The sequence below is a fragment of the Phodopus roborovskii genome, unplaced genomic scaffold (assembly GCF_943737965.1).
Source record: "Phodopus roborovskii unplaced genomic scaffold, PHOROB, whole genome shotgun sequence".
Lineage (NCBI taxonomy): Eukaryota > Metazoa > Chordata > Mammalia > Rodentia > Cricetidae > Phodopus > Phodopus roborovskii.
In genome coordinates this window covers 22,573,874-22,598,370 of record NW_026125281.1, presented here as the reverse complement: position 1 = coordinate 22,598,370, position 24,497 = coordinate 22,573,874, and the positions used below count along the sequence as shown (strand labels likewise).

Genomic DNA, 24,497 nt, shown 5'->3' with positions numbered 1-24,497 from the left:
TCCCGCCCTCCCTTCCCTCCCTCCCTCCTTCCTCCCTTCCCTCCCTCCCTCCTTCCTCCCTTCCCTCCCTCCCTCCTCCCTCTCTTCCCTCCCTCCCTCCTCCCTCTCTCCTTCCTCCCTTCCTCCCTCCTTCCCTCCTTCCTCCCTCCCTCCCTTCCTCCCTCCCTCCCTCCTTCCTCCCTTCCCTCCCTCCCTCCTTCCTCCCTTCCCTCCCTCCCTCCTTCCTCCCTTCCCTCCCTCCCCCTCTCTCCTCCCTCTCTCCTCCCTCCCTCCTCCCTTCTTCCTCTTCTCTCCTTCCTCCCTTCCTCCCTCCTTCCCTCCTTCCTTCCCCCTCCCTCCTTTCTTCCTTTCATCTTTTTCTATGTCAGCGTTAATGTAAATTAAACACAATACATAATGGGGAAATAGTACTTTTTAGTAAATTAAATACAACATACAATGGGAAAACAGTATCTTTAACTATATCTCTTATTTTAAAAACGAGCTATAAAAATAAGTTTTTCTGTAGATAAAAAAAATGAAAGAATAATATGTATCACAAGTTTTAAAAAATATAACTTGACATCACGGCTGTACCACAAGTTTTGCAGTCACAGATTAGATGAGAAATCTTTCATCCACTAGTGTTTTGGTTGCCAAATTCTTTTGTCCTACTGTATTGCGGATAAATCGAAAAATCTGGAAAAATAAAACAGATGAGAAGGAAATTAAATACTCTTTAAAAATTAAATATGCTTATAAATTTAAAATATTTAAATTAAATTAGTTAATTTTCTCAACCATTTCTTGTCATGAGTGAGATATTTTAATTACTTGATGCAATCATTTTAAAACTATAAAACATTAGGAAATGCATTTATGAATTAATATGTACCGCTCAGGCTCACAAGAATATACCTTTGGTTTTAATTTTAATTAAAAATAAATTTAAAAAGAGAATATGCCTTTAAATACTTAAGGATTTTTTTTGTTGTTGTTGTTCATGATTCTGGGTCTCTATTCAGGGATAAACCATGTATTAACTCATGCCTTCTTTTATGCAGGAGGGTCTTTAGGTGCTAATGATAATTTCAAGCACAGTTGGCATTTGTTGAAATGTCCACTTCAGATGTTTTACCACACAGGTACTCACTGTGCACACAGGTGAGGCTGTATGAACTGGTGTACACCCCCGAATGGCACCTCCCATTGTTTGGATGGGACTCGTATAAAAATCAGTGCTCACTTTTGGTATGTGTGAGAGCGGCAGTAAAGTATCTTCCCTATCTTCCTGGTTGCTCAAGGAACTTGCACCCTTCCCTGGATCCTAGCATTTATTGTCCCAGGGACAGAGTGCAGAGTGTGCTCTGCTAAATGCTTTTTTTCATTTCTTTGGTAGGGTTAGTCATATCCTAAACATTCCCCCAACCCTACTGTACATAGAGGCTCACACATTCTGTTAAGAAGGTAAACATCTACACTTGCAACACTTGTGCTTTAGAAGAAACCCATTTCTTCTAAATGCATTTAGATTTACCTCTTGTTGCAGGTATGTGAGGAAGGATGCTAAGACGAAATTCTGGCAAGCCAAGTCCACAACACAGAAGAACAACAGATCAAAGATAAGGAGCGTGGCCTCATTTCCATAATACAGAACACTGCTGAAAGAATGGCCTTCGTCTACAAAAAACCACGTAGATGTGTCAGACAGTGACAGCACAGACCTGTGCCAGCCTTTGGTGACAGTAGATTAAATATCCTATGCTTTACGGCTCATGTGATTAAGATTAAGGTATTAAGATTTGCCAGACTCAAATGTTAGTCGAAGAACTCAGAAAAACTCAGGAGCAGCAGTTTTAATATCAAAGCAAACATTGATAATTGCTGGTAGTACACTATGAATGCCTTCTAAAGAGCAGTTAGTGAATTCTCTTTCTCTGATTATAGAACCAAAGACTAAATTAATCTTAGAAATATTGTCCAAGATAAAGAACAAAAGTTAAAGCCAGCAAGGCATAGCACAAGTGTTCTAGAACTTCTGTCTCGGTTTCCTAGTTTTGTCCTCTGCACAAAACATACAATTCTGTCCTTTGTGGGATCTGAGCATCCTTTTAAAAGACCCGATAAGTGGCACAGACCCCTTTACCATGAAAACAAACAAAAAATCAAGTAGACATAAGCAAATGCTATCATCAATTTGTAGGGGGCTCAGAGAATGACCAGCACCTCCACAGAAGTCCAGTGAGGAGTCTGTCTTATACAAGGTGGCGGCATCAGGGTACTGGGACCATTCCACCATGTTCCAGGTGCTGGAACAAGGATGATTCTGTTTGTGAAATCCACTGACCTGTCAGCAATACCCTTACGCACTTCTCTACATATGTGTAGGCATGCAATGCTTATATATAAGCAAAACAAAACACCCTAAGCTTACATATTTGCCTGGTGACTGCTATCTCTTCTAGCAATGGCACCATAGGATGGCCCCCTAGCTAACTGTACACCTTCTTTCTCCCAAAAGCTTCTCCCTTAGAGTTCCTTAATAGACATCTCTTCCTAGATGTCTGAAGTTACCTTCAGATACAACACAGTCTCATTCTCTTTCCTCATCTGCATTCCCTGAGTAGGGAAGAGCATCGCTATCATTCACTAAGTTGGAATCATAGCTGGAAACCTGGATACTTTTTGTCTTCCTTTCCTCTTCTTTTTAATTTGTTGTGGGTAGTGGTGATGATGAAGAAAGTAGTGGTGTGTGTGTGTCTGTGTGCATGTGCATGTGTGCATGCGTGCATGTGTGTGCATGCATGTGTGTGTTATATGCACATGTATGTGGGAGTACATATGCCTGTGCATGACTACGATGCATGTGGATGCTGGAGGAAGACATCAGGTGTTCCACTCTCTGCCTTACACCTTTGGGACAGGGTCTCTCATTGAAGTTAGAGCTAGGCTGGCAGCTAGTAAGCCCCATACCCCTATGCCCCATCACCCCGCTGTAGCAGTGAGATTGCAGACATGCAATGTGGTCATGGCCCAGCTTTTAACAGGTACTGCTGGTCCAAACTCAGGCCCTCATGCACACCCAACCAACTCCTCGCCTCCTTTCTTCTTTACTGATGAGCTCTCATCAGGCTGACCTGGAACCTGAGGTCTTGCCTCAGCCTTCTGAGTTGATGGAATGGTAGGATGTACCATGCCTGGCTTTGTCTGAGTTTCCTTTCCTAGTGCCCTTTTCTCCTAACATCTCTGGTAAACCCTCGCCTTCTTTGTGTCCACTCCTACTGCCTTAAACTTATTGTCCTCTCCTGGTGAGGGCTGAGCAGAGAAATGGAAGGCAGAAAAAGGAATGGAAACAGAAGAAAGAAAGAAAAAGGAACAGGACGAACGTGTGGAAACAATTGTACTTTTAGACAGCCCTCCCTCGCCCCTCCCCCGGCCCCTACCCACACCCCTCCCTCAGGACCTACCCACACCCCTCTCCTGGCACCTACTCATTCTCTGCTTTAGGGTCTTTATACATGATTATTCTGAAAAACCTTTCAAAGGCCATACTAACTTTAGACAAAAGGGGACTTCAAAAGTTGAAGGTTACGCAGCATTTTAAACTTCACAAAGTTAGCAAGTGTCAAGTTGGCTTTTAAACCTAAGGACAGAAGAGTCTGAATCTTTATTCTCAAAGACTGGCTCATTTCTTTTCTTTTTTTTTTTTTTTTAAACTCTGGTGCCCCAGAGTAGCATTAAATGAATATGCTGTGTTTGTTTTACTATCTGAGATACCATTAATTCTGAAACTTGGCCTTTTTGCTTTCATTCAGCCTTTTATATATCTGATATTTTTGTTATATTTCAAAATAAAACGGAACATAGAAATGACTATAGTTCTATGAGGCTGAGTTAACAAAGTCCTCATTGCTTCTACATAAAATTACTAAAATCAATGAAAAAACCTATCTCAAGCACCGTCACCCCCCCCCCCCAAATGGGGCTCGGGTCCATCAAGGCCACAGGGGTCACCGTTGTAGAAGATGCTCTTCTCCATGGGCTCCATGAATTCTATCCCCAGGACCCTCTCGAGCAGCAGCTTGTCTTTTATAAAGTAATCCATTTCCTTATGAACCTGGTTTGAGAAGACAGCCACGTAAAAAAGTGTAATGAAACAAACAATAAATGTCCAGTTAATGCAAAACTAGAAAAAGAAGAAAATGAGGAATGAATAATGTACAAAGAAAAACTTCTGTAAAATGAATCATGGCACTAGTCTTTATAATAAAAAATATTTTTAGAAAAGTTTTAAATCTTAAATTCTGTGGATATATTTAAGGATAGATATACTGAAAATTGATTTATAAGATGCTTTTAAGAATACAATCACAGTGTAAGAATGCCAATGAGTAATAAAAACATTTTGGTGATATAAAATTCTAGTACAGGCATATTTAAGAGAATCATCATTTGCTACTGGGCACATTGGATTCACATCTTTCTTTTACAATATCTAGCTTTATCTCTAAACCATAAATTGATAGTGACTATACATTTTTAAAAAAATATTATTCCCAAGTATTAATGAGACAGAAAACAAAAACAGTAAGAGGTTCCCTGACTTTGCTGATTGAAAACATAACTGAATTCCCATTTAACTTTTCAAAAGCAGATGACCTTTGCTTACACAAAGACATTAGTACACATACATGATCTTGCTTACATACAGACATTAGTACACATACATACATGATCAATGAAGGAGCCAAGAAACTTATTCATTGCGTGGTATGCTTTTATACTTTGTTCAAAGGTGCTGGCTGATGAACTCAGTAGTCTGGCAGGCCCATTTCTCTAATATGAAAAAGAGAAGTGTACAAATATAACACACTTTATGCTTTGGAATTTAAATGACCTTAAGTATTGTAAGCTACATGTGAACAGTCCTTTATACAAACCCGTGTTAGAGTTTCATGAATCCTGTCATAGTGTTGTCTCATCTGATCAGAAACTGCAATCTGAAAAGTCTGACCATCTGTGTTGGGCACCAAACCTCTTTGGCTGCACAAATTTTCCTGAAAAAGTTGAAGGACAGAAATGATTATGAAAGGCCTTCTCGAAAAAAGAAAAGCATGTCACTTCTCTCTAGTCAGTATCACATGTCACAGGACTGATTAACCTCGTGCAATTTTGCTCATACTGTCCTCACTGTCTGCCATGACAGTCATCGTGGGCCTACGAACCACACACCTCAGCCTTCCATGGCACCACCCTGGCCTCCCATTCTAATAGAAAATACTCGAGCACCTACTTCAGAGATTTTACTATGAAGATAAACCGACTTACATAGTAATCTCCAACTCTTACATGTTTTCTCCTTGTGTTAAAAATCTACAGTCTACCTAGGTGGTGATGGTGCATGCCTTTAATCCCAACACTCGGGAGGCAGAGGCAGAGGCAGGTGGATCTCTGTGAGTTCAAGGCCAGCCTGGTCTGCAGAGTGAGTTCCAGGACAGCTAGGAATATTACACAGAGAAACCCTGTCTCAAAAAACCCCAAAAAATAAAAGAAAAAAAATCTAATTAGTTATTCATCTTTTGAATTTTTCTTGAGTTAAATCCATATAACCAGTCAGAGACTAGGAAGTCCTGGGAGGTTCCTGGCATATATTACTCAAAACATTTTCCATTTGTAAAAGCTTTTCCTGATAACAACTGTTTTTATGAGGGCCCATTCTTTAGTGTTATTGCCATTAGATTCAAAAAGGTACAGTAAGTCGAAGAGGGAAAGCCATGGTTTTGGATATCAATAGTGCTATCACATTTGTCATAAACACTTTACCCAAATTTGCTTTTATTTATGACTGATATGTATGTACTATGTTACTAAAGTAAAATCAATTTCTACTCGATTCTTATGGCTTTCTATTTGTTGTGCTTAATTCCTTAGTTGGGCATATTTTTTTCCCCTCAGGGGCTTATGGTTTAATTTGTAAGCGCTAAGAGAGTTCTCCAAATTCAGGAGCCCCTAAGGCTTTCTTCTCAAGTGTTCCTAGATTTTTTTGTTTTGTTTTGTTTTTTGTTTTGGGAAGTTATCAGGGTATACAATAGAAAAAAAACAGGACTTAATAAAACAACCACCATTGTCATTTTTTGCTTAATAAACGTTAACGTCACAACCATGAAATCAGATTTTTTCCAAAGACTGAACCAGGATCCAAAGTCGGCATCTTGAGCTTCATTGCTTTGCTTCTGAGGCTTCCCTCAGTCCACAGCATCTCTCACACACACCATTTCCTCTTCTTTCCACTCACGCCGGTGGTTTGTTTGAAAGCGCTCAAGTCATTTGTTCCCTGGCATTATGCACTGGATCTGCTAAGGACTTCCTTCAGTGCTGTTGAAGTTGTTCTTGTAGTCTTCGTTATTTCCTATAAAACTGTGATTAGATCTAGAGACCTGGGTACAGCAGGCTCCTTTTTCACTTCCTGTCAGGAAGTGTACAATGTCGGCTTGCCTCATTTGTAACTCACTGAGGAGGAGTCAGTGTGTCCCGAGTATGGTACCCTGACCCTTCATTAGCAGTGCCCCTGGCGGGCACTTGTTTTAACATCCACTACACGCAGCACAATCTCACTCATCTGTAATCATTGTAAAATGCTGACTTCCTAACATAAACACCCAGTTTCTTCCCTGCTGAGGAGGAACCTTCCTGCTCTATTTGATTACTCTGAAGTGTAGTTCACACAGAAACTACAGGACGAAGCGAAGTGTGACTATTAATACTCAGGGTCACGAGCGGGTGTCCCTGGCTCCTTTGAAGTCAGCTGCAAGCATTTCAAGTCTCCATTTTAAAATAGAGAAGATGTAGAATGCTTTCTTACCGTTTCTCTTTTGAGATTCATATTCATCTCTTCCATGTTGGTGTCTGCATGTCCATGGACTGACCTCCCATGAATGTAATACCCAAAACATCTATGGGACAGCAGAAACACAGACACCTACAGAAAGAGAAGCAATCAGAGGCTCATCCAGAAAACTACAACAGTACGTTTTGATTAAAACTGCTCCCCTTTCCCCAAAATAATAAGCACTAAATTCTCAGGAAGTACATGAAATAGAAAGCAAGGTAGTGAAGATGATAAAGGTTTATTTTACTAGATGGAAACAAGACCGGAGCTGTTTTCTAAGAAAGGAAGACTGTACGATGAATGAATCATTCATTATTCATAATTAAGGACTGTGGATAAAGAAGAGAAATTCTAAGGCAAGAGTATTAACTTGTGGAATGTCTTAACTACTCTTTGATTAATAGCTGGCTGAAAATTAGGTTAATAATCCAACCATCACAAACCAACTTGTTAAGCTGCTATAGGCCTGCTTTGTGAACCGCATGGATGCATGTGAAATGCTGCTCTAAACACAGCTGTCTTTTCAGAGTGCGGAAATAACAGCTGCAAATGGTGTCAGAAGGTACTCACATTACTCATGGAGCAGAGATCAACGAACTGCCGGATTTTGTCTTCTATGAATCGCTCATAAAAGGCAGCGAAGAAGAAAACCTGCAACAGTAAGTTAGCCTGTGAGCCTGTGAGCGTCTGCCTTCAGGAGCGCCATCTTCTTTAATAACCATGATGCAGTGTTTGGGGGCAAAATGAAGCTCCAAAGAGAATGCAGTGGCCTCCAAAGGTTCCCATGGGATAAAATCCCACTTATCAGTCTGACTCTATCCTCAAAGGAAGGGCGATTTAGAATTACATTAAGAGTTACTGAGGGAGTCCATTTTGAATTTTAAAAACTTATCTTGCTAATGAAACCAGGAAAGATAAAGGCAGGAGGAGTCTTACAAATTTAGTATAGATTAGTGTTGGAAAGAGGACTCAGTATATAAGGGCTTGCTGCACATGCCTGAGGACCTGAGTTTGGATCCCCAGCAGCCACACCAGAAGCCTTGTGTGGAGGCCGCAGGTAACCTCAGAGCCTGGTGTGAAGGCCGCAGCAAACCTTAGCATGAGGGGTGGAGACGGGTGGGACCCTGACTCACTGCGAGACCCTCCAAGAGTACAGTGGACTAACTGAAGGAGACACTGCATGTTGATATCTGGCTTACACACATGTACACACATGTACAACTACATGTACATGTGCACACACTTATACAAACATGTATGTACATAACCCGCTCACACATTTGAATAAATCAATGTACTGGTTGCCAAGACAAATGACTAGATTTGTAACTTTGCTCATGTTTTGAAGTACAGAAGCCATTTAAGAACATCATGGATTTCAAATTAATCTTGAACAGAATAACATCTAAAAACATTTTAGCATTAAATTTTAACTATTGATAATAACTACTGAAATGCTTTTAAGTGTCTAATTATATAGATTTAATAGCAAATACTAGGAAAGGACATTGTAAATTCAAGTTTCAATTACAGACCTTTCTAGATATGTTTCGGAGGAACACATTTCCTAACTGCACTATTTAGAGCTGCCCCCCACTGCCCCTATGCCGACCTCTATTCCACTCTGTTGACTGATGATCTCATATTCCTATAAATATCTTCACAGCATTCTTCACACTCCCTAGTCAGCTTGTGCTAGAGCTTTCCTATGGACTCAACACAATGTCCATTATATACGCCATGCTTAAGTCCAAGAACTGATTAGAGACTCTAGAGCAGCCCATTTATAGTATGTCCTTAAACTGCACCAAATGACCAAACAGTAGTGACAACAATAGCAACAATACGCACACATGCACACACACACATGCAAGCACACACACACATACACACAGACACACATGCATGAGCACACGCACATGCATGAGTACACACAAACACACACATGTACACACAAGCACAAGCACATGTACACACTTACATACACACATAGACACACACATGCACAAACATGCAGACACATACAGACATACACACATGCACACATACACACATGCACACACATACACACACATAGACACGAACACATGCACACACACACAAACACACACATGCACACACAAACACACGTACACACATGCACGAGCACATGCACACACATACACACACATAGACACAAACACATGCACACACACAAACACACATGCACACACAAACACGCACACACATGCACGAGCACATGCACACACATACACACAGACACAATCACATGCACACACACACAAACGCACACACAAACACACGTACACACATGCACGAGCATATACACACATACTTACATATACACACAGACACACACGTACAAGAACATGCACACAGATGCACAGATATACACGCACGCACACACACACACACACACACACATTCTTAAAGCTCACGACGGTACCAACAGTCGAGGTTTAGGCGTGTGAGAGAGGCGGACACTACAGCCTGACTACTGTCCGCCGCAGAGGTGAGATGCACGGGTAAAGCTGTAACAGCACAGGGAGGCACAGGCTATGTGAGAAGGGATCTGAGGAGCGCTTTCTGAGGCAAAGCGGGAGCACAGAATGAGGTTAGGTGGTGACAAGACTGCCAGCCCTGTCCTAAGCCCCTCCCCTGTGCTTCTTAGCTACAGACCTGTCCTTTGGGCAGGACACACAGGCCTAACCGAAGGGCATCAGCACAGGTAGGTGTGGACACATGACTAAGTTCGATTCCCAAAGATACTGAATACAAGACTCTTCTTTAAAAAAGATTTTACTTTAAGTGTGTGTGTCTGCTGGTGTATACACACACACATACATACATACATACATACATACATACATACATGCATGCATGTACATATGCAGACAGGTGTCTACAGAGGTCAGAGAGGCCACTGGATCCTCTAGAGCTGCTGTTACATAGGTTGCGAGCCACACAATTTGCATGTTTGGAACCAAATGTGGACCCCTGTAAGAGTACCCAGTGCTGTTCTAATTGCTTTCAATCACTAACTTGATATGGCCTTGTCACCTGAGAAGGGAGTTGCAGTTGGGGGACTTCTCAGTTGCAGACAGACTGGCCCTCCTTCAGGCATGTCTGTTGGGGACTGTCTTGACTATTAATTGATGTAGGGGAGTCTAGCTACCTTGGGCAATGCCATTCATAAATCCAATACATCCTTTCCTCCCCCAGTAGTTTTTGTCATTGCTGTATGTCACAGTAACAGAACAAGAGTAGCACACTCTTAACAGAGTCATTTCTCCAGCCCCAAGACTTAAAAAAGGGACAGAAAAGCCAGACTTATGGACCAGGAGATGAACTCAGGGATGGAGGCTCCAGCCACCACCCCCCACCCCCCGGGTCCTGATGACAACTCCAAGCCTCCTCTTCACCTGTGCTGCTGACTGCTTCTCTTTTTTGTCATGAGAAGGGGTGGAAGGGAAGGGAATGACTTCCCCCAACACTCCTGCTTTGCTTTGTTGTTACACGTAATGAAATGGGCAATGTTTCAAATTCCATCTTTGTGTGTCCTTCTCTCCCAGTGGTCATTCACTAACTCTCATTAGCCCAGCTCTGTAGCTTCAAGTTTGAACACTGTCACCCATGCAAGAAAGGTGTACATTCCAAAAGTCAGTTCTCAGGCTGGGAACAGGCACAGTTCAAGTGGCAGAGCATGCGCCTGGTACAGGTAAGGCCCTGTGTTCAATTCCCAGCTCCGGGGTAAAGTCGATTCTCAGGTGATGGAATGCCACTTGAATCCATTCCAAAGGAAAATTATAATTTAAACCGACATAGGTAAAGAAAACGCGGTCTAAATAAATGCAAAGAGCAAGAAAAAGAAAGTACCCAAAGTATAGTAGCACATCTGACCCCTTAGTTACATATAAACTAGTCTGCCTTGGGTCTGTATCTACGAAAGACCCTCCAGAGTGAACTCTGAAACCAAACTGCCTGGGTTCAAATCTCAGCACTGGCAACTGTGATTTTTTTTTTTTTTTTTACCCAACCAATTACTCCTCCAGAGCCTCGAGTTTCTGTCTCGTAATGTGAGAACACTACTTAACCCATCCCCAAAGGGTGAAGAACAGACTGCGCAGTTAATGTGTGTAAGGCAATTATTGATTTTCGTGCCTGGACTACGATACACTATAAATAGCTGTTATTATTGCCTTTGTCTAATGCTGTAGAACGCAGCATTAGAGAGACATTAGTACAAAAGCAGGTTTATAAACGGGCAATGTCACAGCACAATCTCTTGTTACCTGTATCATTCCAATCACCAGCCAGATAGCAGTAGCCACAGCATATCTCAAAATGCGGCTGTAAGGAGCTATGTAGTCAGACATGTTTCTAGAAAGGCTAGAGGAGGGATCCATTAATGCTAAGTGTTTGAACCCCACAACCTGAAGGAAAAGGAGAAATGGGAATTTAAACAAACATAGGCAAAGACAACTCTTCCAGACTGCAAATGAAATACTCACCTCTATTCACCTTGAAAAACCAAAATACCCAAGCTTGCAAACAATAGGAAAACCTGGACACAAATTAAAAACTTAAAGCTACCAATAAGTTAAACTAGCAACTTGTGAATATTTAACATGTGCCAGGGGGCTACATTAAGTACTTTCTGTATTTCAAAACAATACATTCCAAAATACATTCCAAGGAATATACTTCCTTGTGTGAAATGAAGCCATAGTTCAGTAAGTTCCATGGGTATTTGATGGGTACATCACACTGACTGCCATGTCTCTTCTCCTTATAAAACAAAGGCTCTGAGAATTTTTACAGTAAGGTGTCTATACAATTGTATTTACTCTAGTGCTTGCAAAGTTAACTGCAGAAACATATAATACCTTTTCAAGTTCATCAGACATTCAAATCCTTTTAACTTCTTTGGGGTTTGAAGCAACCTTAGCCTAGGCTAGGTTGGAACTTTCTATGTACATGACCTTGAATTCTTGGTCCTCCAGCCTCCACCTTCAGTGAGTTGGGGGTGTCCTGTATTGCCACACCTGGCTTCATCAAACAGTATTAAAAACCAACACTGCTTTGCCAAAAAGTAAGTATATGAGGGAATAGAAGTGTTGATTGGTTTCTAAATCCAGCCATTCCACAATATATATGTATATTGTAAACCATGCTGCACACTAAAAGCATATAATTTGTGTACAGGAGATATGCTGGAGAATAACTTAGGGGTTCATGGATGCTGAGTAACTGCTCTGTTACTGAGCTACAGTCTCCTGTGCGCCACCACCCTAGACTCCTTCCTATAACTACTTGGAGACAAGGTCTTGCTAAGTTGTTCAGGCTAGCCTTGAACTTACTCTGAAGCCCAGGCAGGCCTTGACCTCGATTCCCTTACACCTCGATTCCCAAGCAGTGGGGATGTAGCAAGCAGACAGTAGCGGTTGCTTCTAAGGCAGGGGTGGGAATATGGATCATACAGAAGGGAGATATTTGAAGACATACATTACCTAAAAGCTACCAATAGTAATCTGTAAGGATACTGTACATGGGTATACAAGCTCATCAGGGAACTGTGCCACAGACCACTCATACAAAAGCTACTCCTTAAAATCCCAGAGTTCATGGAGACACAAACAGAAGTGGGGTGTGTGTGTGTGTGTGTGTGTGTGTGTGTGTGTGTGTAGGGTGAGGGGGGGGATGCAGGGAAGAGGGGTATGGTGGTGACGGGGGAGGGGTTCAGATGATAAACCTTCCACGTGTTTCTTCACAACTTAGTTACGTTTTTGCTTTCGTTTGCTTTATAGGGAGGATAAAAGGGAAAAGTAAAAGACATTCCCTTATACTGTGTTGACAATATTTCACCACAGGACAATGCTGAGGTTATAGTAACACTTGTGAGGAGCTAATAAGAAGCCGCATTCAGTTGTATCACATGACTATATCACACAGGTTATACCTCCAAAAAGAAGAGTGTGGCAAGCACTTGAAAGAGAGGATTAATTTTTCGCACAGTCTGAATCTCATTCCATTCATTTGCTACAAAGTATGTCCTCCATATGCTCACAGGAACAGTGGCACTCCGGACACCGCCCTCACCTGGGGAGGGAGAAGAAATGAGTGAAGGCTTTTCCCCCTTGCTCTGCAAGGCAGCAGAAGAATTTTGGTACAAACACTGACTTCCGTTACCTTCAACAGCTTTAAGAACTTTTCCTTTAGGCCGCTCCCAATCAATAAAGAAAATATCTATGGTAATCTGGGATATGAATTTATGCAAAAATTGTAGAGCCTAAAAATAACATACAACAAAACACCTGAAAAGTATCAGTATTTAAGACTAATTACAAATGTACACAATTCTTTTCAAAGCACAGCGTAATCACAAGCATTCATCATATACTCTGAATCACCAAGAGTACAGAACTGTCACACACCTACTAATCCTTTTTCCTTCTGTGCTTTCCATAGGAACATGAAGAGGGCTGTCCTTCTTCCCTTCCCTTATGGGGCCCTTGCTCAAATGGCTCCCTGGGCTCTCTAGGCTCTGTTCATTATCTGAGTTTGTAAGGAGTAAGGTGAGCTGCAAATCCTCGTGAACGAGGAGACGCCCATGTGTCTTTTCCATCTCAAACTGAGATGGAAGCAGAGTGCTGTGGAAACACATCTCTCTCCTTTGCAGGAGTGGACGGTTTAAACTCAGTCCTCATCCCCGGGGCATTACTGATCAAAGGGGGAAATCTAGGCAGAGGACGGTACCTGTCCTCAGTGGGTGCAGCAGGTGCTCACTCCCCACAGTGAGTGGGGCTAGGCCATGTGAAGAGCTGGCAGCTGCATGGATGAGCACCCACGCAGGGGTGGTAGCCACAGAAAGATGAGGAACACAGACTAATAACAGCTTCTACAATTCCAGCATTTCCTCAGAGTTGGCTTTTACTGTCCATTAACAAAGAGTCAAAAATCCACCATGGAAGGTATCTTGTCCCATTGTGAACACATTGTCAGATTTTAAAGGAAAAGTTAAACATTAAAATATCATTTTATCAAATTAGTTGCAATTCATGATTGCTCAGGCATATTTATAACTTCTTTGAGTAAACGACTTAAGGTGTAGCTTTAAATGAGATGTGATAAAGGAAGGCACATTTCCTATGTAAAAATTTCATCACAAATCATGAATGCATCTGAACTTAAAAGACTCAGGAGCTTCTTAGCAAGCCTTTGAAATTGAGCAAGCTGCCCTTTGAAACGTACCTTCATAGCGAAGGCACACCCCACATAAGTAACGAAACGTTCTTCCTGAACTGGCATCGGCAGCAAAACAGAGACAGACTTCTGTGCCTAAAAGACACGGTGCATCAACCAAAGAAAGCATAAGTGTGGCAAACAGTGGCAACCCTTAGTAAATGACACACGGGGGCGGGGAGCTTAGCAGCTGCCCTGAACGTGAACAGAAATGTCCCCAGAAGTGTTCTGCTATTAAATCAGCTTGCCAGTTATTCAGATATAAGCATTTAGGTTACATTTAGGAGTTCACTCACTTTGAAGAAAATAAGCCAATAGAGACCGGTTCCCACTGTGACGATAAAAAACACATTGGCCAGATCGCCAGCATAGTACACCAAGAATTTCATAACTGTCTGCAATTTAAAAATAATTACAACCATTAAAGATTCCATTTATTACCTGCTTATTACATTTATTTCTGCTGAAAAGTTGAGCAGAAAATGTTACTTCACTTTCATCATATATAAAATGAGAATAATGAAAGTACTACTTTATTTAAGAACTTAAAGTATAAAAATACTTTCTTCTTACCGTGTGTTTGCATGATCTGGGTGCACGAATATTGACTACCATGGGATGCAATTAGAAGTCAGAGGACAATTTTATGGAGTTGGTTCTCTTCTACCTTTATGTGGGTTTCAGGAACAGAGGCCAGGTCTGATGGCTTGTGTGGCAAGTGCCCTTACTTCACTGAGCTGTTTTATTGGCCCATGAATATTACTACTTCTTATTTGTTTATTTTTATTATTTTAGAATTTTGCAGAGCACAGAAGAGGGTGTCAGGTCCCCTGCAAGTGGAGTCACTGAGGTACTGGTGGCTGTGAGTTGCCCTGTGTGGATGCTGGGAACTGAGGTTGGGTCCTCTGCAGGAGCGTACATTTTTAATCACCGGGCCTCTCTAATACTATTAATAACTGGCCATTCACACCCACAGCCTACCAGTTACAAAGGTCCACTGTGTGACTGCTGAATCTCTCTTCCACTTTAAGAGGAAGTGGAAACTACTTCCAAGTTTCCTTCATTGGGAATCTCTACCCAAATCTATCTTCTGTATTTTCACAGTTATGATTATATGGTATTTTTATGTGTTGTGCATATACTGAACTACACATCTCTGGACCCTAGAGTGAGCTTTCTCAAATGTAAATTAGATTAAGTCACCTTTTTCCCTTAAAAATGTACAACGACTACTCACTAAATTCTTGACCCACAAGATCCTTCACAGTATTGGCCAGAGTCAACTCGCTCCTCGGCTCAGATGCTAGTTTCCACCTCTCGCTCAGCTGTCCACTCGACAGCTCCATCTCCAATGCTTTGTGGAGAGCGACTGTTACCCTTTTGTCAAATGTCCTTGTTCCCCCTCTTGAGCTCTGAGGGCAGGATCTGTTGTAGTCGTTACTGTCATGTTCCCCAGTACCTGGCAGTCTACAACCGAACCCTGGTGGCCACTGTGGCATGAACAGTTTAAAGTTTACCTCAGTGGAAGGTCTTCTTAAACAGGAGCACAAGCCCTTGGCTCTTACTCCTTAACACTATGGCTTTGGAGTCAGGAGACACCCTGACTAAACAAATTACTACAGGACTGTTCTCACGCTCTTGATTTGAAAAGCAGAGATAACATGGTTGTTGAATTATTGCCAAAAAAAGCAGAAAATTTAAGCTCTATTTCACTTTTATCATATATAAAATGGGAATAAAAATAATGTCCAACTACATAGAGCTATATGAAGATTAAGTAAACCATACATATAAAGCTTAAAAAATGTGCCTGTGCACAGTAAATATTCAAATACTATTAGGTAAATTTTTTTAATTTCAAAATAAATGAGTAGTAAACTATAAAGTTAATGAAGTAAAATCTTTTTTGGTATTGAGATGGGCAAGTTTTCCTGAACAAAAAGAACATAATATATATAACACACATAAAATTCTTGTGACTGTGGAAATTAACCAGATGTTAAATGCTAAATATATATTGAATGTTAAAGGTATGAATAATACGTAGCTCATAAATTTGCACAAAAGATTCCAACACGAAAAACCAGAAGGAGATTAATATTTTGAAAAAAAAAAAAAGCTCTTTCATATAAATAAGAAAAGCAAGGAACCTAGTAGAAAAATGAACAAGAGATCTTAATAGTTCACCTAAAAGGGACCCTAAACATTTAAAAAGTATAGAAATGGCTGGAGAAATGGTTTAGCGGTTGAGAAAACTTTCTCAACTGTTCTTCCAGATGCTCGATTCCCAGCATCCACATGGCATCTCACAACCATCCCTAACTCCAGTTCCAGGAGATCTGCTGCCCCTTCTGGCGTCTGTGGGCACAGGGAAGTATTTAGTTCACAGGTATACATGCAAGCAAAACACCATACACATAAAATAAAACTTTTAAAGTATATGAATAACAAAAAAATATAAAGAAAAATAAAGTCAACAACGACATCTTAACATATGCCACTCTCTGATACAAATATGTTAATGTTTAAAGATACCAAGCATTGACAAAGACAAAAATAAAAATGGAGGTGGGAATGTGGACAGACCTTGGGACCCTGGGAAGAAAGCCAAATTCTACGTTCTGTGACCTCAAAATAACTTTCTTAGCTTATACTCCCGAAAAATCGAAGGCAACCTTCTTACTCATCTTCCAGCTATATCTTATGGGAAACAATGTACCTGTAAATCAATCATGGGGCTCCCAATGCGCCTCTTCCATCCTGCCGTCTTCAAAAGAGATGACAGTACAGCCAGCCCTCCCAACACGCCCAGCGCAATCTAGAAAAGAAAACAAACATTTTAGAACTTGCATAGTTGCTCTCACTGCACCTAAAACCCACTGTAAATAGAAAGTGACGTTGCTCAGAAGTTGATGGGGAGCAGTTGAAAAGACATGGAGATAAGCTGTAAGAAATTTCAGTGGCTAAATTTGGGGAAAACCGTGCAAGAAAATGAATAGTAATGGATTTATAAAATCACCTAAACTAAATATCAATGAGAGTATGTTGACTTAAGTAAATAATTGAATAAATGTTAAGGAGGGCAAAAGGAAAGTTCTGCCTTATAATAAAGTTCCAATCTATAAATTCAAAAGAAATGAAGGAAATAAAAAGCCATCCAGCCAATACCACAGTGATACTGTCTATAGGCAAGCATCACCAGTGGGCACCAGCATCAGAGGGCAGCAGCTGTGGAGACCGCTCTGTCAGCAAGCGCTTGCTGCACCATCTCAAGGGCATTATTGTGGGTCCCCAGAACCCATGTAGCAGCCACATAAAAAGTATGGGGCATGTGCCTGTGGTTCCAGTGATGCAGGGGTAGAGGCTGAGGATCCCTGTAGCTTGCTGGCCAGAGAGTCACGCCAACTCTGTGAGTTCAGCTGAAGACACTGTCTTAAAAATAAGGTAGAAACACACACACACACACACACACACACACACACCTGACCCGTGCATTGAGAAGGGCTTGATGCACTCCTGTGGCATCGCTACTAAAACTACAAAACTCAATTTAACCATGGGAAACTTCAAAAAAAAAAAAAAAAAAAAAAAAAAAAAAAACAAAAAAACCAAAAAAACCCAAATTGATGTCCAAAAAAGCTAACTAACAAATGCTCGCAAAGGATCATGACCATGAAGAGGACACACAGAAGATATGACAGCTGAAAGCAGTGTAGATCTGAAAAAAAGATGGAGGAATACCCAAACATAATGCAGGTTAACTGACAGGATTACATACATCAACATTAATTTCCTGTTGCCATCACTGTACTATGGGAAGCCAGGGTAAGAGTACATGGCATATCTATTTTCACAACTATATTTACATCTGACAATTTTAAAATTAAAGGTATAGCATGAATATTTTAACAAGGCAAAAGGTACTCACATCTGTCTGGACAAATGCGTCTCCTTGATTCATCTCATATTTGACTGAGAAGGAAATCTGGTATTTAAAAGAAAACAGATCAGTCATACTAAAATTAGACACCATAAACCTACTTTCATAATGATAAACTTGTAGCTAGATTTTGCCGTAAACACCATCTTTTTAACAATCACTTTTATGGATGTTGGCTTTTTATTCACAGAGAGATATGCTTTTATGAGGACATTTATGCTGCATTAAATCTCTCTCTTGAACATGCATAAAGGACAGAGGGTTTATTAGGAATTAAGGTCACTGACAGTAGTTCAAGTCAAACTAATCATATTTCATTTTCAGATAGATTTTTGTCTCTGAAAAATTATGATTATCTTTGTATCAACAATTATCAACTAGCTAAACAACCATATCCTAAGAAGGCAGATGCTCAAAGGTCCAAACAGGAATCCTGGGGACAGCATAGTATTGAGGCACAATAGAAAAAATCAGAAAAGGCATGGGAGGTGGGAGAGGCAGTTGCCATGGCCACGGGACAGTGAGTTTGGGGAAGGGTGAAGGAGTTAGAAGTACACTATCAGATGTAGCAACGCCAAGGTCAAGATGGCTGACCTCCAAGATTTTCAGAGAAGAAAAATGTCACGATTTGGAGGGAAAACCACTAAAGATTCAAATGGTTGGAAAACGGAAGGAAGTGAGCCGGGGCAAACTGCGGAGTGGGCAATATTAAGGGTGGATCTGACCTGCTGTTAGCTGCTTCAGTGAAGCACCCCAAGAGTTCTACAAGCACAGGAAATGTCACACAGGCCCAGGGTCAGTGAGGAGGAGGGTGTCACATGTCACACAGGCCCAGGGTCAGTGAGGAGGAGGGTGTCACATGTCACACAGGCCCAGGGTCAGTGAGGAGGAGGGTGTCACATGTCACACACGCCAGGGTCAGTGAGGAGGAGGGTGTCACATGTCACACAGGCCCAGGGTCAGTGAGGAGGAGGGTGTCACATGTCACACAGGCCCAGGGTCAGTGAGGAGGAGGGTGTCACACAGGCCCAGGGTCAGTGAGGAGGAGGGTGTCACATGTCACACAGGCCCAGGGTCAGTGAGGAGGAGGGTGTCACATGTCACACAGGCCAGGGTCACTGGGGAGGGGAGGAACAGACAAGAACAGGACAGGAAACAAATCAGAGTCCCTTCTTAGTTATCCAGGAGGAGTTCCAAGGCGTTTGTGTGGGTAAAGCAAGAAGTAAACTTAGTTAGCTGCTGGGGGTCAGAGAGATGGTAGACACTTAAAACTCATGCAGAACTTTCGTAATGGCTGTCATAAGAAATTAAAAACGACTTAATTACATCCTAATTAAAATGTATCTTAGAAAGGTCAAAGCACTGTATTTTTACACTTTCAATAAATTTAAGGTGAATGCCATCAAATCAAGGTAGTTCATAGCTCCCAATGTTTTTTTTCTTCTTTTATTTTAAAACTGTGTGTGTGTGTGTGCGTGCGCGCGCGCGCGCGTGAATGCACAGGCACTGCATGGCACATGTGTGAAGGTCAGAGGGCAGCTTTGTGCAGTCAGGTCTCTCCTTCCCCCTACTGGGAGCTCCCAGGACTGAACCCCTGCCGTCAGGCTTCTGCCAAGCACTTTTACCCACTGAGCTACCAGTAGGTGCTGCTGCTGCTCTGCCTTTATTCCTTATATTTCAGGTTCTCAGCTCTTAGTTTGCAAACTGTGGACAAGAATAATATCTAAAGAAGAGTGTTTGCATTAAAATAAGTAACTTAGTAGGAAGTTTTAAGCCAGGCAGCATTTTCTGTTGTTATCCAGCATGTTTCTGGATTTTCTTCTCTCGTTACAGTGTATGTAGACGCTGTGAATGGATGTTGATCTTACCTAACTGTATTAAGTACTACAGATGAGAACAAGACATCTTTTAGGTTATATTGTGTCCCTCTTTTGTTCAGTGAAAGCCTGGTCACAGCAGGGAGCAAACAGGAAGAGCAGGACCAGCTAGCCAAGAAGATTAAGACAATAACAAAGAGCATGATGGCAGAAATTAGGTTCTGAGTGAGTCCTGGAGGTAAGGAAAGTTTGTCTCCTGCCTCTCGTGTTTCCAGGGGACAGGTACCATACCAATTAATCTTCAGGAGAAAAGAAAGCATCTAGGATGTCCTGCTTCACTGGTGTCCCTCTCTCATCTGTCCCTCCTCCAAGCAGGAATGCTCTGAGGGACAGCTGGAATGGCACTGGCCTTGTCTGGCCAGGATTTTCCAGGCTTAGTCTTTCGTACACCTGCCTTTTGGATGCCTGAGCTCTTTCTCCCTCCTAGGTGGGCCCTCTCAGACCAGAAAGCCTTCAGCTCTCCAGTGAACCGAGGCCGCAGGTCCATTCTGTAGTCATCTTTGCACTACTAGTTCTGAAGCAGATGATTTTTAATCTTCGGGCCTGCTGAAGCGTCTTCATCCAGTGATGAGCGCACTTAGAACCACTGTGATTTCTGAGTGCCTGGTTTAACCAAGGAAGGCAAAAAAAAAAAAAAGCCAGATCCAGATGCTATGCGTCTCACGAGTAACAGGAGAGACAGCAGGGACACTTAGCCACTGCTGTTCCTTCCAGTGAAATCTTCACCTGGGGCTGGAAGAGTGGCTCAGTGGTCAAGACTGCACAGCGCTCCTGCACAGGACCCAAGTGGAGTTCAATTCCCAGTTCCCAGGTTGAAAGAGCCATCCTCAATTCCAGCTCAGTTCCAGGGGATCAGATGGCTCTGACTTCCATGGGAACCTGCACTCACATGCATACACTTGCCTCGCCCCCACTACACAGCACACATAACTAAAATTAATAAAAATGCCACTCATTCGAGTCCTTTAATATTCAAGTTCCTGAAGAGCCCAGCTTCTTTCTCTTATTAGATACCCCTAATTAAGATTTAAGTATATGAAGAAAAAGATTTGCTTAAAACTTTAAAAACATTACCTTTTGACCATTATATGCTACATCAGCATTATATTAATATTCATAATTACAAGGGCACTGACTAGTACAAAACTCACCTTTACAGACTGGCTGTTAGCATTTTTGAAATCAATGTCACTGTAGGCAATGCTAAGTAACGGAGTATATATATTTCCATTTTTTGTGTTGGGTACAAGACGTATGCTATTAAAAGAAAATAAACTAAAATTATAAATATTTAAGCATATTTTTTTTTGAATTTTGTACAGGCTATCTTTATCTTTTAGACTCAATCAGAAGGGCTAGTGAAGGCTAACTCAAACGAAGGGTTAAACATAGCTCATCTTCTTTGGTTAAAAGCTTTAACAGTAAAATACACTGCATCAGATAAGTTTGGAGCGCTGCTGATGTCAGCCTTGACATGCAAACGACATCACTGACACCCTGTGACCAGTCGTCAAGGGGCAGCTGAACGAGCTGTACTACATGACAGACAAGTGGGGCTCTTTAGATAAGAAAGATGAAGTTTTACTAAAATACCTGAGACATCTAGTTCTGGCTTATGCACAATTTGGCAAGTACAATATATTAGTACCCTATAGTTAGTGAACCCAAAAAGAAAAATGCCAGCATGGCTTCCCCAAGAACAAGTCTACCCTAATTAGGTTTGATTTTATTAGGAATTCACTGGCAGACTGAGCAGATGTGAAAACGTAGTACATGTGGATGTCAGCATGATGTATGAGAGGGGATTCTCACAGTGGCCAACTCACACACTCGTCATGAGAATCCAAACAAATAGTGATGAACTAATGAGCAAATGAAGTTCTCAATGTGAAAAACTAATAAACTAATGTTTTCAGAGCATAATTATAAAATACTGGAGTCGGGGGTGGAGGGGGTGCCGCTCAGTTCCAGGCTGCATGGTACCACTCTACGGTAGGCTATTTGAGAAAAAGGGAGATGCTGCTGACCTGGGTCAATCTAGAGGGATACCTGTGAAAAGAAATGGGGATGAGGAGGCTGAGCCCACCCTCATCCCTCAGCTCTTACTAGAGTACCCTTTTCAGGTACAGGAATCAACTTCCTTCCTCTTTCAACCTACAGTAATTCGCAAAGTGACCTAGAACATGAATCTGGGCAATCTCCTGAGGCCCTTTTGATATCAGTGACCCCTGTATCCCTTAACCTTTACTGGCCTGTGCCAACCTAGACATATCTAAGGAAAGTGAGTTATTCAGCTCAGTTCTTGCTTCCGGCTGATAGGCCCCTGGTAAATACTCTCCTTAAGGCACTGCCTCACATACTCCCAAGTCTAAGTTAGTCTTCAGGGACCTGTTTACCTCAGTGATATCTGGGTGGCAATCCGAATGACTCTTGGCTGACTTCCCAGGTCATTTTCTCGTCCACTGACAGCATCCACTAAGAAAATGCGCCGGGTAAGAAGCCACTTGCTGGAGCTACTGTCTTTTATTATAAAAAGGGAAAAGGACATTAGGAAAACCACTTTCAAACTCACAACCCTGAAAAAAAAATCAAGATTAAAACCTAGTGTTTTGTTTTAAGTAAAATGGCCACAAAGAGCTACACCTGTAAGAAATTGTCAGTCTTCTCTTCTCCCAGCCTGGGCCCTATTTTATATCATGCGTAACAACAAAAGAGATTAGCTTGTCCCCAAAGAGGGTCAAGAACAGTAAAGAAAAAGTCAATTTTCAGTCCTTCTCATTTTTCTCAGGATGTCCTCTCATCAAGGGTATGATTCTTCCAGTTCTGAAAATCAAATTTATAAAAAAAGGCCTAAACACAGCAGCCATCCTACCGCTTGATTGTGCCTCGGGGCATACTGTATAAAATCATACACTAAGAGGATCCACATTGTCAGCATCACCGGCTTATAAGGTTATCATATTTGTTTACATCTATTGAGTTCAGCTGTGAGAGAACAGAGTAGAAAGTCTTACCTTGGTTCACAAACATCTTATTGTGTTGAAGATTTAGGTTTAATACGGGAACAGCCCAAATATAATGGTGTTGATCATTGCCAGTATATTCGAGGTAAACATCATAAAATATAGGACTGGGAAAGTCAGCCAGGATTTTAGAAAGAGAGATTTCACACTAGGAAGTTAAATGAAAATAAAAGTATCACAACTCAAAATTAAATTAGAAAGAATATGTTATCATTAAATATTTCTTTTTAATTTTGGGAAGTATCTTTAAACTTTATTATTTGCATGCACTTCCAAGAGACTTCCAAAACATGAATTCCTAAAGGCTCACTCAAAAAAAAAAAAAAAAATCTAATCAGCAAAGAACTTCAGTTTTTAATCTATAACATGAGAAGATCGGCTACTACTTTTTATACTACGTGCATATCAAAGGAGAGGCCTAAAAACTACTTTGTTCTACAGAATGAAGGGCGCATCTTTTGTCTGATGTACAATGATGCATATGACTGGCTTCCCTCAGGAAGGCTCAGTTCATCTCTCAGTGTCCCTACCACTCTATGCTCATCCACTCATTAAATCCATTACAGTCCTTACTGTGTATATGCCGGCCCACTCTGTCTTCCCAACCTTGTTCATGTGGCATTAATTCCTTTCTTACTGTGCTCATCTAACTCATGTAAGTTAGACAACGTGAACATCGTTGACTCTTGGGTCTTTCTGTGTTTCCCCTAGAACCAGTGTCTTATGCGTATCTACACTATAACACATGGACAGTCTCTGCTATTCTCTGTCTACCTAGTTATTGTGTTTACTGAGCTCTGTGAACTAGGTTTATGAGTGGCAACCAGTTACACTGTAGTAATCATGGCTTTAGCTCTAGCAGAACATTTACCTGATGCAGCAATTGGCGGAATCGCCTAATACCACTGAGCCCCATTGAAGCACAGGTACTAAGCCCCTCAGACTCTTGTTTTAGGACAGAATGGGATGCTGCACATCACCAGATAACTTAATACCTGTGGATTCCCCCCGCTCATTGTAGCTCATGTTGTCATAAAGAGAGGATGACAAAACACCTTATAAGTCATTTCTTATCATAAAAATAAGTTCATGTTTATGGTAGAAAATTTGGAAAATATAAGAAATGAAACAAAAACCATCTCTAGTACAACTATCCAAAATTGATCCATAAAAATGTTAATCTTCTTCAGATCAGTTGCTCATGATGGCACCGTTCACTGTGGTTCTGTTCTTTGTGTATGCTCATATGAGTTAAGAAACATTTTTATATGCTACCGAGGAGCTTTCAAATGTTCATGGCTCACAGTATTCCTCTGTTCCATACAGCAACATCAAAGTGTGTTAAGTCATAACAGGAAGGAGCAAGGAAGTGTGGAGAGAGAGAGGGAGGGGAAAGGAGAGAGAGAGAGAGAGACAGAGAGAGAGAGGCTAAGAGAAAGGGAAGAAAATATTGTTATTTTATTGGGATGTAAAATGAAAAGGGAATTACATTTTTAGTAGTCACTAACTTTATTATAAAGTGTTCAAGAGCAGCATTATGCTTAAGA

At 41.3% G+C, this 24,497-nt stretch overlaps 1 protein-coding gene across 2 annotated transcripts in view; it reads right to left on the bottom strand.

Annotated features, from left to right (window-relative positions):
- Positions 1-366: 366 nt before the first annotated feature.
- The window catches only part of Tmem67 (transmembrane protein 67), a 40,729-nt gene continuing 16,598 nt past the window's right edge, over positions 367-24,497 (bottom strand). The window contains exons 12-28 of one of the 2 annotated variants that reach the window (XM_051198108.1): positions 22,942-23,098; positions 22,324-22,447; positions 21,079-21,184; positions 18,039-18,095; positions 16,830-16,928; positions 14,407-14,505; positions 14,120-14,206; positions 13,058-13,157; positions 12,828-12,967; positions 11,161-11,301; positions 7,439-7,519; positions 6,842-6,958; positions 4,920-5,036; positions 4,711-4,815; positions 3,994-4,096; positions 1,517-1,659; positions 367-678 (exon numbers count right to left, since the gene is read on the bottom strand). In XM_051198108.1, the coding sequence (XP_051054065.1) occupies positions 598-678; positions 1,517-1,659; positions 3,994-4,096; positions 4,711-4,815; positions 4,920-5,036; positions 6,842-6,958; positions 7,439-7,519; positions 11,161-11,301; positions 12,828-12,967; positions 13,058-13,157; positions 14,120-14,206; positions 14,407-14,505; positions 16,830-16,928; positions 18,039-18,095; positions 21,079-21,184; positions 22,324-22,447; positions 22,942-23,098 (1,857 nt within the window). In that variant the 3' untranslated portion in view covers positions 367-597. The remainder of the gene's footprint in view (positions 679-1,516; positions 1,660-3,993; positions 4,097-4,710; positions 4,816-4,919; positions 5,037-6,841; positions 6,959-7,438; positions 7,520-11,160; positions 11,302-12,827; positions 12,968-13,057; positions 13,158-14,119; positions 14,207-14,406; positions 14,506-16,829; positions 16,929-18,038; positions 18,096-21,078; positions 21,185-22,323; positions 22,448-22,941; positions 23,099-24,497) is intronic. The other variant, XM_051198111.1, reaches the window with a different exon arrangement.